General features: G+C 47.7%; 4 protein-coding genes across 4 annotated transcripts; 3 read left to right on the top strand and 1 right to left on the bottom strand.

Annotated features, from left to right (window-relative positions):
* Positions 1–344: 344 nt before the first annotated feature.
* On the bottom strand, positions 345–1,073 carry VFPPC_14748 (basic region leucine zipper domain-containing protein; the record flags this gene model as incomplete). The annotated part of the gene is made up of 1 exon (XM_018292516.1): positions 345–1,073. One exon carries the CDS (start codon positions 1,071–1,073, stop codon positions 345–347), a length of 729 nt encoding a protein of 242 aa, XP_018137330.1.
* A 3,357-nt stretch (positions 1,074–4,430) lies between these two features.
* On the top strand, positions 4,431–5,564 carry VFPPC_10297 (ferritin-like domain-containing protein; the record flags this gene model as incomplete). Its single annotated transcript, XM_018288691.1, has 2 exons — positions 4,431–4,751; positions 4,818–5,564. 2 exons carry the CDS (start codon positions 4,431–4,433, stop codon positions 5,562–5,564), a joined length of 1,068 nt encoding a protein of 355 aa, XP_018137331.1.
* A 3,103-nt stretch (positions 5,565–8,667) lies between these two features.
* On the top strand, positions 8,668–11,148 carry VFPPC_18265 (restless-like transposase; the record flags this gene model as incomplete). The annotated part of the gene is made up of 1 exon (XM_022429907.1): positions 8,668–11,148. The coding sequence occupies one exon, from the start codon at positions 8,668–8,670 to the stop codon at positions 11,146–11,148; it is 2,481 nt and encodes an 826-aa protein (XP_022285089.1).
* A 581-nt stretch (positions 11,149–11,729) lies between these two features.
* Positions 11,730–12,821, top strand: VFPPC_10299 (DnaJ domain-containing protein; the record flags this gene model as incomplete). The annotated part of the gene is made up of 2 exons (XM_018288692.1): positions 11,730–11,924; positions 11,976–12,821. 2 exons carry the CDS (start codon positions 11,730–11,732, stop codon positions 12,819–12,821), a joined length of 1,041 nt encoding a protein of 346 aa, XP_018136701.1.
* Between the last annotated feature and the right edge of the window lie 918 nt (positions 12,822–13,739).

Raw genomic sequence — 13,739 nt, 5'->3', positions numbered from 1 at the left:
TGTTGCAGACAAAGTGGGCAAAACGACCTAATTCATTGTGATACCCTTTGTATTACTTCATTCACTTAATTCACTTATCATTATGCTACACTTGACGGCTTCTCTAGGTCATAGAACAGTGTATAAATACATATGAAGCCTTCTTCAGCCGCCTTGATATGCTTCAATCGAGATCGTCCAAGTCTTGATGTGTCAGCAGCGCCCATGATGATACGCACAAGTCTCATTCAGAGGAGTGAGTCAACAGGCCCTTCAAGAGCGTCAAACGCCGAGATTCAGTGGTAAACTTGAATGGTCTGCTCCAATTTCTTTGCTGTAGTCGCTTTATATTGTTTGAAGGTTCGTTATGCTGCTTGAGTTTGTCCGTGAACAAACGCCTTTGCCGCACTACTTATCCATGCATCAATCCTGTCGTCATGGCACCTCGCATGATAAATGACGATATTCTTCAGTTCTAGAGCATCCTGCAGTAGCTTTGAATGCTCTTTTATGAGCATGGAATGCTTTCTTTCAAGATCACGCATTGTAGATGCTAAATTCTGTTCCCATTCTTTATTCTTTATTCGCGATTTTAATGCTGCTATTCGATTGCGTTCGATGCCCACGCCCGCATCGACAGATGTCCGTTTAGATCTTTTGGACTGTCTTTTCTGTTTCTTCGCGCCTTGTTCCCTTATTGGCTTGTGTGTGTAGTCATCGGTCGTGCGAGTATGCACATTGCTCGAATTAATGCTTTCGGGTGACGTCGAGAGTGTTCCTGGCGACGGCGTCTCATGACCATAGACTTCCACGGCTGTGGAAGCCAGCCGGTCCCCCTGCTCGCTGTGAGGTGAGCAAAACAGATCTTCTGGTACATCGTTTTCTGTTCTTTCCAGGATAAGGCTTTCGATATTGTAATTATGCTCAGGTAAACATTCCGGGGTGTCAACCAACTCTGGTGTCAATGTGACGAAGAAAGATAGTTGTGGTTGGAAATCAAATTGGACAAGGTCATCGGAGAAACCAGGCGTCGATGGAGCAATCTCATGATCTTGGTCCCAGTTGGAGTCGACATACACGCCATATTCAGACATGGTTGCTCGAGGAATTGATGTTATGATCGTTGTGACATTATTTATTTATTCTCGTGCTGTTGTGTTATTTGTTGCACGATTGTGTGCTTATAGGACAGACTAGGCGAGCAGACAATATACATATTCTTCAGCGACAACCCTTCTGCAGAAAACCTGGAACTGTCAACCACACGTGGTTTCTTCGATATCTCCTGCATGAAGTGTGAATGGCCTAGCAGAGAGTTAGCTACATTAGCTTCATGCCAGGCGTTTGATGACAAACGGACTTATTTGCCGCCAATGCCTCGATGCCGCGGATTTAAGAATACACGTTGGGAATAGTCCACTAGCAAGTACGCCAATTATCGCTCCAGAATGCAGATTCATTCATTCAGTAACCTGTTTCATCAGTAAAGAAACGGTTCTGGGCGGGGATCAAGGGTCAAGAGTTCTCAATGCCTCGCCCGGAGCTTGCTCCGTATCCCTTAACCCAACTATGGCAAGGTAGGAGCTTACCAAAAGCCCTGATGAACCTGAGGGGTCTGCTGGTTCGTAACTGGTTGAGATAGGTTGTGCCAAGTTGAAGAAGGGTGGTAAGTTAGCCTAAAGCTGGTGCGTCAACCCTGGAAAACACCTTGAGAGAGTTAGTAGCTGTAGATAAGCCGCGGATACCTAGAGGAAGCCATTGGAATTGACAAACTTAGTTGCGATGGAGGGGACAGGACGGAGGATATGTTCCGCGCCCTGCAGGCAAGGGTTGATGAAGGACGGCAAACCAACGGCGCAACAGGGCTTTGGTGGCGGTTTTGCCATTTCATGGCTGCACAGATTCCCATACTAACTCGCAATGTCGATGTTTACCCTTGTTGAAGAACCCTGGAAGGCACATCGTCAACGGGTACAAGGACCGCGCATCAATCCGATCCAATCTCCCCCCGCAAGTTAAGCCACGTTCTTAGTGCATGTTGACCTTGACAATGGCTGACAAGTTCGCAGCTCATTGAATCTCGTTTTTCAGGCAGTGGGTAATGATGAGGCTTTTGCAGATTCAGTTAACTTCACAAGTATTGCACGAACAGCAAGGCTGCCATAGAGCCACTTGGTATTACAACGCTCCATTGTCAGGTTAGCCATACATGCTTCCGTATGTTAGCTCACGGCAACATGGAAGACAAGGCAAGGAGTATAGTGCACACCACTGTGGACCGGGTCTGATAACACAGTAGCACAACTGGAACCGCTGAAGCCAACTGAGCCATCTGGAGAGCACCCTGACAACCATTTTAGGCAAGCATCTAGTTCCGATGCGAAATCAAGGAACCAAGACTGTACCAATTTTGAAACCAGGGTATGGAATTATGGTGGCGTAAACTGGACCTTCGATAAACTAGCAGCACATCCTCTGCTAGCTCTTGGGCTCTTGAAGCCATGCATACCCAACCATCTTTGGAGGTGTCAAGCATACTAGGATACATGGATGACTAGAGGCGCATTTTTCTGGTCATGCTCGCCTCAAGTCCCAGAGGACAACTTGATTTGGCTGTATCGTTTCTGCCACACTGTTAGAGCTTGGTCACCAAGGCCTGGTGTCTCCGGATTGGATTGACACTTAGCCACAAAGTAATAGCAAAGTCCAACAACACATGGTGGATTAACATGTGCGCAGAGCTCCAATGCTTGGAGAGCAGAACAAGGTAAAGTGCAAATTCAGACCGGACACCAGCTACATGGACATAATGTTTCTTGCCCTTCGGAGGCTTTGTGGACGCAACTTTGCAGTATGCGCACTATACCTTGCAGCTTGACGCAAAGACAACAAGAAATGCTTTTTTATCAATGATTTCCTGTTTCGCCTTCAAAGACGAACTAACAGATTATGAAACGATACACCTTCAATATACTACTAAAGACGTTACTGGCAGGAGCCATACATCTGAAAGGTCTCTCAAATCCCGCAATCCCACAGCTCCCAAACTGCATGAGCGTGCCTGCAACTCCCAATTTCATTGGGTAAAAGAAGACCCTATACGGGAAAATGTTACAGTTTCTTTTCTTTATTTTTTCTACATTTTCCCAAGAGTCAACCGACTTCGAGTTCAGGCAACCCAGAAAGTCAAAGACAGCCGGGCTCGCTGCGGCTCTTAGTCTTCAGAAACACCACGACCAACTCAATCGACCAGCGTCAGAAGCATGGTCCTCCGAACAGGGCCGTCGTTCGAATAATGGCACGCGTAATTCGAGACATGGCGGGTAGTATATTAGCAACCAGTCATACGCGTGCCTATAGATTCATCAACAGGTCATACCGGCAACCCGGTTCATGCTTAGCATGGAATAAAAGTAATGGACATTTGCGGCTTCTGGGACCGTTCCAAATAGACAATAGCATAGCCAGATAGCTACTGTGGGCTGCCAGCCAATGTTGCGCGGTCTTCTTAGTAGACTGGCCGAACATTCGCGAAGGCTTCTGGAATCACAAATCCCCGATTGCCATGGCTGATGCTGCCAAGTCCCGAACACTTTATTATCAACGATGCCTAGGACACAATACCTCGGAATCCGGCAGCGTCTGTCGCTCCTCACTAACACTCGGATCCCAAGTTACCACCATCTCATTGCCGCCGGGAAACGCCCGAAGCCATCTCATTGCCAACGGCAAAGAGGCTTGGTCTTGAATCGGGTAAAGATGATTTCAAAGAAGTAGCTAAATTTGGCAGTAGACAGTAAGCCGAGCTAGTTACTCACAGCCCTACAACATACTGAAAACCACAATACCCAACTTCCTTGCGCTTACATCCCCAGTTTTAATCAGCCACCGCCAGCACCAAACGCAAATGGAAACACTTCAACACTATCAATGCGCAGTCAGCCGCCGCCAAAAGACTGTCAGATTCAATAATAGCAAACCGTTGCAGCCACAAGAGGCGGAGCCGGCAGAACGGCATCAGCCATTATACCGAAAGCTCGCGGCTCATCCAAGTTCCGTTGACATTAGCGTGTGGAATGCTCGGCTGCAAAACATCCGCTCAGCAAGATCCACAGACAGGCATGGCATCATGGAATTTGTTTGCTCATCGCCAGTTGCCGGATCGCCGGACCAGGAAACAAGCCACACTTTAAAGAAGTTATTTTGGAGTTGTTGTTGATGAGAGTCGGTACATCAGCATCCGATGTGGAGATTTGAGGGATGAAGTTTAATCTTGAATGGGAATAAATAGGCAATTTGCTGCTGTTCAATCACCTTCAGTCAGAATCCATGATAGGTTAAAGACTCAGTTGACTCGATAAACACTTAACCATTCACTTTCCACGGCACAGTCAAACACTCCATTCCATCACATTATCTTTAGTCCCCTACGTTACAATTCAGCTGCCAACATGGTTTCAAAGCTACTCTCTCTATCAACCCTATTGGGCCTAACCCTCGGAGCAGCCATCCCAAACAACAACGGGTTCCCCATGCCCAATGATCAACAAAAGCTCGAAATTGCACACGAAGCCGGAGGTCTACTCCCCGGTGGTCCAGCACCCACCTCCCTTGGTGCAAACAGCATCACTGCTTTCCAGCTCATTGCCTTCAATGAACTATTTGAGACGGCGTACTTTAGCTCACTGCTCCACAACATCACTTCTGAAGCTCCCGGATACCACGCTCAGAACAAGGAAGAGCTTGTCAAGATATTTTCCACTGTTTTGGCTGTAAGTGAAGACAAAGCCTGGACCGTTTACGCTCTACATACCGAGACATACTAATACAATTTACAGCAAGAGGAACAACACGCCCTCGCAGCAGTATCTACCCTCAAGGCCGTCAACGCATTCGCTCCATCAGCCTGCCAATACCAATTCCCCGTATCGAACCTCAAAGATGCTGTAAATCTCGCTGAGACCTTTACCGCAGTCGTCCTGGGTGCTCTACAGGGAGCCAACGTCATCTTCAGCCAAGATAGCCAGGCCGGTGCCATCCGAACCATCTCTTCCGTCATCGGCCAAGAGGGTGAACAAAACGGCTTCTACCGCGTGTTCCTCGACAAGGTTCCTTCTGAATCGCCCTTCCTTACGACTGTCCCGGCCCCCTTTGCCTGGTCTGCTCTGCAAGGATTCGTCGTCCCCAACTCGTGCCCGTATCCTGTTTCCAACATCAACCTGCCCATCTTCCCTCCCTTGGCAGTAAATGGAGGTGCTATTGCCTCGCTCGAGCCTCACGACCAGACACTTTCATTCACCGCCGATCTGTCCAGCTCAGAGGCTGCCAAGGCTTATATTGGCAAGGATAATCTGTTTCTCACATATACCACTGGCCAGCAACTGCCTGTGTCACTGGGCATTACCGATGTCAAGTGGGAAGGGAGCAAGATCAGTTTCAAGGCTGCTTTCCCTTACTCGAAATACGTCATGCAGGGCTTCAGTCATGCCGCGTTGACAACGTCCAACACTTTTGACAGCGCGGATGCAGTTGTGCAGTCAGCGCTTGCGGCTCCGGGTCTCATCCAGGTGAACAACCGCCTGTAAAGGGGGTAGTGGAAATGTATTTTTTTTTTAGCGGTCAGAGCATGGCGTTGCTATGGGGCTGGGACTTAAAAGGACATCTATTTGCTAGTTTGTTGTATTTTTAGGCAGTTTCAATTAGAAGTTTGCATATGGTAATAAGCAAATTGGTCACGTCTACAGGGTGCTCACTGTTCAAGATTGAGTCCAATGATCATTAGCAACTTTCCGATACATGTAAACAAGGATTCCTGGCTGATTCGGAAGAGGACCACTAGCCTCACCATAAATACACTGTCAGGTTCCATTGCCATATATATTTTTTGTTCTGTCTGTTGGGATTGTGTAAACGCATGGTGACATTAAGCTGCTTGGATGTAGCAAGACGACGAGTACATGAACACTTGGTATCCAAAAGTTTAGTGTTTTCTGAGGACACATGACCTAGTAACACAGAGATCATCATAAAACGGACATCATCCGCGGAGTCATTATTCGATTTCGTTTTCCTTGGTCTCGTCAACTTGCATTAAACTTTATTCGACACTCATGCCAATCTAGACAGCGGTTTCGAATCTATCCATGCAGGCTATTTTCTCCTCCAGAGGTGCTCCGCTTGCAGGCGTAGTAGGACTTCCATCGAGGGTCTTTGTCATTTCTATGTGGCAAGTATTCACCTATTCACTAGATTCCTCTGACGTTCCCGCTGCATTCCCATCCGTCTTTTATGTTTCCTCTTCACTATGGCCTTCTGCATCCTTGCGGGCCCCCCTCACCCAGCATGCATGCCTATGATGATATGAGCCGACCCTGCTGCATCCGACAAATCACCAAGCGCCATTTCTAGAGCCTCTGTTATTCTTGTGTCATTGGTAACGACACTTATTCGTTTACAATACCCTATACAAAACGCACCGATACTCCGTTGACTTTTCTGGGGCCTTACTGTTATCTTCCCCCACCAATTCCCGCAGGTCGAGTATAGAAGACAAGATTATTTGTAGATGTACCAATAAACTCCCAATTAATAATGTAGCCCAAAATCCCTGAGGGAATTAGCGTCTTTGGCGATAGAGCTTTCCCAATACAGTGACTGAGGAAGCACGTCATCGAGTGAGGACGCCGTCGTGATCCGTTAGCAGAACTTGAGAATCTACAATACTCTGAAGTTTCGAGGTAATACCCTCATAGATCTCTGATACTCTGATCGATGTGCCCGGCGGCGGTGTCGTCGTCTCATCCTGTGGTTCTCCTGGAACATCTTCAAGCCACTCTGGAAAGTTGTTGAGTAGGGGGCCCATCATTGATTCGGTTCGCCTCAAGTCCAAACACGACCACACTTACAGAGGAATGCTGGTAGTCTTATCCTACTATCCGTCTTCCGCACGGAGAGCAAGTCAGCCTTGCGAGGGGCTTCTCTAACGCGCACATATACATATATGTATGTATTTGGGCATTGATGATTGGGCCAGTGTGCGGTGATGTCGTACAACATCTGGATCGCTTTTGGATATCAGGCAACGCAAATCCAGTTAACTTGATGCTTGCCTTATGTTCAGATTCTACTGACCAGGCACGGGTTATATGAAAGCACCTAGACGTCAAGAACCAGCCGGGCTGCTATGGCTGACCATTCCAGTAGCTAACAAGACTCCTTCCAACCCACCAGGCTTCTTGATAAATTCTGATACCCTCTAGTAGATTTCTTTTTAAGTTGGATGACAAACAATATTTTCACGGCTTCCCATTGTCAAGCAAAGTTTTGGAAACTAAACCACCCCGATCCATGCACCTCCATGCCATTCGATCCGTTACCCATCATCTCCTACGTTGGTACCACGGCGTGACTACTTGGCTTTCTTGTCTCCACGGTCGCACGATTAGAACAATATGGCCGAGACTTTATAGATTGCAAGATTAGGCTTCGGATATATGTATGATACCCAGGTAGTATCGTGTACGCTAGATCTGAGAATTTGAAATGACGTGTGGTGCCACAAGGAGCAATCATTCTCTCAGGAGGAGTATGAATACTTATGGGGTCCCGAGAACATGGGAGAAATCAACATAAAAGCTGTATTTAATATGGGCAGAAATCTCTCAAATCAGTCTTCTTCTGTAGCCTGGGAGGCGCCGCCGTTTGCCTCCAGGCCGACTGATGCATTGAATCAGCCCCTTCAACACTATTCGCCTACACTTTTAAACATTCAGTTATTATTGCACTGTATTGTACAGCAGCTACCTTCCCATCGTGTATTCTCTTATGCACGCCGAAAGCCTTTTCTCTGTTTACATCATGTGACCACCAACAATGTAAGCCGGCCATTATAACTGTAGCTCTTCCAGCTCGCCTTGCTTTAGGCCCAGAGACCCAATCAACTACACGACTTACACTGGTTGATCAACTTAGTGTATTACACTCAACTAAATCAACTAAATCAGGACAATCCTGACTAATCAATTAAACTAAATTTGGGCCTCTCGTGTACGTGGATTTAGTTGATTTCAGTGTAACTGTTGATGGTTAAAGGGCTGCACATTTGATCTCGAACTTAGCTTCAGGGTAGGTTCGGCTGCGGGCGAGACGACAAGTCAGCTTCCTCCCCCTATTCTACATCCGTAATTTGTATTCTAACCAAAGTGCCTTAAGGTAGAGCCTCCGCTACTGCGTCGTGCGTCTGTTGATCCTTGGTTGATTGACTTCGGCATCTTTTTACCCATCTTGGAACCGTATTGCCATGTTTTGAATGACGTGTAGCGGAACGATGGCTGATGCCTAGTTTATTGAAATATCTTCCTGCTAGCTAGCACCTGCTTGATCATCACATAACACCTATTTCTGGCCATCTACAACAAGTATCATCGCTTCTTTTCTGTAAGGGGTCGCCGGTCGGCCCCAGTAAGTTCCGTAAGGGGACACGCGGCTCATTCAGCTAACAAAAAAGAGAGAGCAGACGTTCTCGAGGGGTGGACTCTCTACTATGGTGGTTAACTGGGCAGTCAATGCTCAGGGGCTGGTTGTGAGACCCTCATTTGGTGGCGTTATCAGCATTGCCATCAACCCAGGTGCACGGCAACGAGTTAGTCCGTGACACTTTCACATTATGTCTTTATGTTTACTATGACCATGAGCGCTTCGGAATTCCTAGAATCGTCCCCAATTTCTATCGATGATGTCCCAATTGACTTCGAACTCCCAGTGCCTTCCACGCCTGCTTCTTCTGCCGAGAGCTCATTGACGCCGTTCTCCCCGCCGCCGACGACATTGCCCACTCCTGATAAGTACGATACGCGTCTTTGGGGACATTTTCCGGGTTGGGTATGGTCAGAAAGAAGCAAAGACAACTACTCATGGGCTTGGGAATATGGATACGACATACAACATGACGACGAGCGCAGATGGGTCTGCAAGCCGTGTATTCAGAAGAACGACCCCAGACCTAAGAATTTCGTTGCTATTGGCCTTCAGAATGCGCTGAATCACTTATACAAGGATCACGGAATATCTGCACCAGATAACAAGACAAAGTCCGGCTTGCAAAAGAAAGCCGAGGAGAAGCCAGGGAGCAAGAGGCCAAGATCGATTGTGGATATATGGAAGCTCGACCCTTTAAGACCTCGAGAACAGGCGATTGCCAACTCTATGATACGCGGATTTAATCGAAATCACTTTCAACGTCTCCTGATCGAGTGGATAGTCGACACGAATCAGCCCTTTAGTGTTGTTGAACATGAGAGACTCCGGGATATCTTCGAATACCTTAACCCTGCAGTCAAGATCACGAACGCCAACATCTCTGATACCACAGTTCGCGCGCTCATCAACTCCGAATTTAAAAAGCACAAGGCGCGCGTCATTGAAGCCCTGCGAAAGAGCCCCGGCTTAATACACGTCAGCTTTGACGGATGGAGGGCGCGGAATCGACACTCGTTATACGGTATCGTGTGCTTCTTCAGGGACGAGAATAGCAAGCCCCACAAGGTCGCTCTGGGGGTCCCCGAAGTCCGCAGACATTCGGGGAACAACATTGCAACAGAAGTCCTTTATACCATCGAGGCTTTTGGCATCGAGGAGAATATTGGGTATTTTACCCTTGACAATGCCGAGAACAACGACACAGCACTTGAGGCTATTGGCAAAAAGCTCGGCTTCAATGGCGCTCGAAGGCGAGGCCGCTGCTTCGGCCATATAGTCAATCTGTCTGCGAAGGCACTACTGTTCGGGAAGGATACAGACGCGTTCGAAGAACAACTTTCTGGTGCAGAAGCGCTGTCTGAAGCCGAATACGAACTTTGGCGACAGAAAGGGCCGGTTGGGAAGCTCCATAATTTCGTCGTGGATGTTGATCGATCGGACAGACTGACATACCTGTTGAAAGAACTTCAAGAGTACGACATATCCATGTCGGACGATCCGAAAATACGGTCAAAAAGCCCCGTCTCGGTAGTGCTAGATAACGATACGCGCTGGCTTTCCCAGCTCTATATGATCCGCCGCGCCTTGAGACTTCGAAGGTACTTCGAACTGCTAGTCGCGAAGTTCCGAATCCAATGGGAGGAGGAGAATACATCAAAAAGAACTGGCCAGTTGAAAAAGTCGGCTGTCCGGCCTCGAATCCTTAGAGACGAGAACCAACTTACGGCCAACGATTGGTCTGTACTTCAACACTTCGCGACGATCCTTGGATACTATGAAGATGCAGTCAAGACTCTAGAAGGCGACGGTTTAATCAGGAAACGCAAGAGGGGTTATACTGGTTCATATGGAAACGTTTGGGATGTGATCAATGGGTTTGAATTCCTGCTTGGCAAGCTCGAAAAATATAAGGCGATGGCAAAAGATTTTCCTGACCCCGAACAGTTCAGGATCGGCATAAATATGGCCTGGGAGAAATTAGACAAGTATTACACTATTCTCGACACAACACCGATATATTATACCGCCCTCGCACTCCACCCGGCATACAGATGGGGATGGTTCGAGCAGGCCTGGGTACATAAGCCCGACTGGATCAGATCTGCAAAAAGGATAGTTCAAGAAGTGTGGGACGAGTCCTATCGAGATTTCCATATTGTGGTGGCCTCAAATGACGAGCCTGTTGCAAAACGACAGAAGCAATACTACAATGCCTTCGAAGAGCATTGCGAACAGTCCCGTATCGACTCCATACAGACAGAGCCTCTACTGGACGACGACACGATTGGCGACGAATACGAACGATGGCAATCGAGCCATGAGAGCACTGACAAGACTGTGCGAGATCCGATAGCGTATTGGCATGAGAAGCGCCTGCAATACCCTCGTCTCTCCCGAATGGCCCTCGACTTTGTCACAATACAATCAATGTCTGCAGAATGTGAGAGGATGTTCTCGGCAGCAGGGCAGATGGTTGTTCCCCAACGGTGCAATCTTCAGGCGCAAACAGTTGGGATGTGTCAGGTATTGAGGTCGTGGTTTCGGGCAGGCATTATCAACGACCTAGATCCGTTATTTCTCTCGATCATAGAGGAGAAGAAAGAGCTCGAGGGCATCCATCTTAATGATGATGAGTTCAGAAGACGGGAGCTATCGTGGCTCGCTGCCGCGGCGAAAACAGCTGGCCATTGAAGAGGCGATTCGAGTGCTACAAGAGTGAATGAAGGGAAGGGGACGGGAGCAGCCGAAGGTAGATTCGCACCAGAGGAGCCTCGGGAAGCCCTACTTGTTGTACCAGCCAGCAAAAGTGGACATCACCTCCTTCTAAGAGGGAGGTATTTGTTAGAATATGTCGTCTCTGACACTTTTTAATGCGAGGGGATGGTTAGCGTCACTGTGGCCAACCCTGACACGGGCGCGATGAGATCAACTCAAGAGATAATGCCACTATATTGCACGAAAACCAAGATGAAGAGGAAAGAGGTATGAGCAAGCGCGTGGACGTGTAGACGCGTTAACTTAGTGCCATCATGCGCTGCCCCACTACGCCGCGACTCTGGATGATGCCGCCACAAACCTCCATCCACTGAAGTCAACTACACTTAAATCAACTACATTTGAGGTGTCCGTTGATACACTACATTCAAAGTTTCATTACTAATCTACACTTACTCTAAATTGACAGATGCCGTGTAGTTGATTTAGTTGATTGGGTCTCTGTTTAGGCCCAATAGCCGCCCAACCCTCCCCTCGCCTCCGCCTTCACTCCGAACATGGAGCTACTTGGGCTCACTATTGATTACTACGCCGTTCTTCAAATATCTGAAAATGCGGATGAAAGCACTATTAGAGCTTCCTATAAACGCCTTGCCTTGATCAAGCACCCCGATAGAAACAAGTCTCCAAACGCCACGACGGAGTTTCAGAGAGTACTGAATTTTGTTCCTATTTTAGACACCGGATGGATTGCTTTCCAAACGTAGTGACTAGCTGCAAGAATACTAACGAGCGCTTTAAAGGTGCAGGAGGCTTACGAGGTCCTCAAAAATCCAGACAGACGAAAACGTTTCGATGCCCAATTGTCCTGCATCCGACGCGAGGCCGCTGTCCGAAACTGTTTTGCCTCAAATCGGGATTCAAGTGGCGATGTCAAAAGCCAATCTCCCGAATTTTATGAGAAAGCTATCTACGTGCAGGAGCAAAAGCTAAATGACTTGGAGAATGAAAGGGCGAAGCTCGGAAGAGATCGCTGCGCCAAACTCCAAGAAATTTACAAACATGCAGCAGCAATAAAAAGACTTCAGGAACAAGATGAAGAAGCTGCGATGGAGGACTCTAAGAGAAGCACTTGGATTAGCTTTCTCACTCTTAATCGGTATACCCGCTCCGAGATCGAGCAGCGAAACCGGGCTGCCACGCTGCGAAAAACCAATCGCAGAGATCTGGAAGATATTCTCTGTGATCTTGAAACCGGGCGAGACCACCTTTCGGGGAAGATATCGTCGTTAAATGTTGAGATTTTTCAGGTCCTTCTTAGAAAGAGAGAACTCGTAGAAGCTCAAAGTAGAGCACAGGCGGCAGTAAGGGCCAAAATGGAAGAGCAAAACAAAGAACAAGCACGAAAACGACAACATGCAGAACAGAAATTAAGGAGGCAGAGAGAGGAAATGTTGCAGAATGAGATTATAGGATTGGCAAGGAAAGAAAAGGAAGTACAAATGAGGCGGGAAAGACAACAACAGATGGTTTGGGAGGTAGAAGAACGGTTTGCAAAAGAGAGATATCGACCTACGAGGACAGAGATACAACGGGGGGTATCTTCGAAACTGGACCAAAGGACCAAAGAAGGAATGTCAAGGACGTAGAAGGAAGCAGTAACTTCCAGGACACCAAGGAACGAAATACAAGGACAATCTACGGGGAGACACGAGCCGGGAGAGAAAGAGCGCAGCAACCAACCAAAGAGGCCATAAAACTCCAATGCAACAGTGTCACACATCCACCAAAAGAATATACATCGATGTACATGACAGCCGCAGCTGCATTGAAATCCTGACACACAAAACGCAACCATAGTTTGTTTCGAATAGTCAAATGGTCAGATCTATTGCAGTTTCCTACGCGTATATAACTTGTAGTCAGCTCATGCTACAGAGCGAGGCTTACACGAGGGCTCAACGCAAACATCTAGAGTTGAGTCAGGCCTTCCAGGGTATGGTACGCACGAGGTTGATGGACGATCAAATCCTCTGTCGATCGCAAGGCACGACTTGAAGATATGAGCTGTGTACTCCATAACCTCTACCAACAAAACATCAAGTTGGGCACATGGTCTTTGGTGCTTAGGCCCCCCGATGAAGAGGGTGGCCCGTCATCCTTGGATGATGGCCGGGAGGTGCTCATTGAATTTGACGTACGCCGAGCCCACCCTAACAACCAGGATATAGGTATTGCACCATTTCGATCGTCCCAAGGCAGAGACCTCGCACTTGACGATTATATCGCACGTATGGAGACCGCTCCAGACATTGTAATTCTAAGCTGGAGGTCGGGATTCTTGCAAATTGTACTAACTAGCCGTGAAATACATAAGACGAAGAGTTTGATGACAGAGACAGCGCTAGGCCTTGTTAACTGGACGTTGCTACTCTGGCAAACTCCGTGGACTGCTCGTATTTGTACCTGCCGTATTCGCTTTGCGGACATTATGATGGCGGGAGGAATGCGGGCAGCTACTCCTATACTAACGCCTGAAAAGGACAATGCAAACCAGGTCACTTTCT

This window comes from Pochonia chlamydosporia, assembly GCF_001653235.2.
Source record: "Pochonia chlamydosporia 170 chromosome Unknown PCv3seq00010, whole genome shotgun sequence".
NCBI lineage: Eukaryota > Fungi > Ascomycota > Sordariomycetes > Hypocreales > Clavicipitaceae > Pochonia > Pochonia chlamydosporia.
The sequence above is the reverse complement of the archived record's forward strand: the minus strand, read 5'-3'. Positions and strand labels throughout refer to the sequence as shown.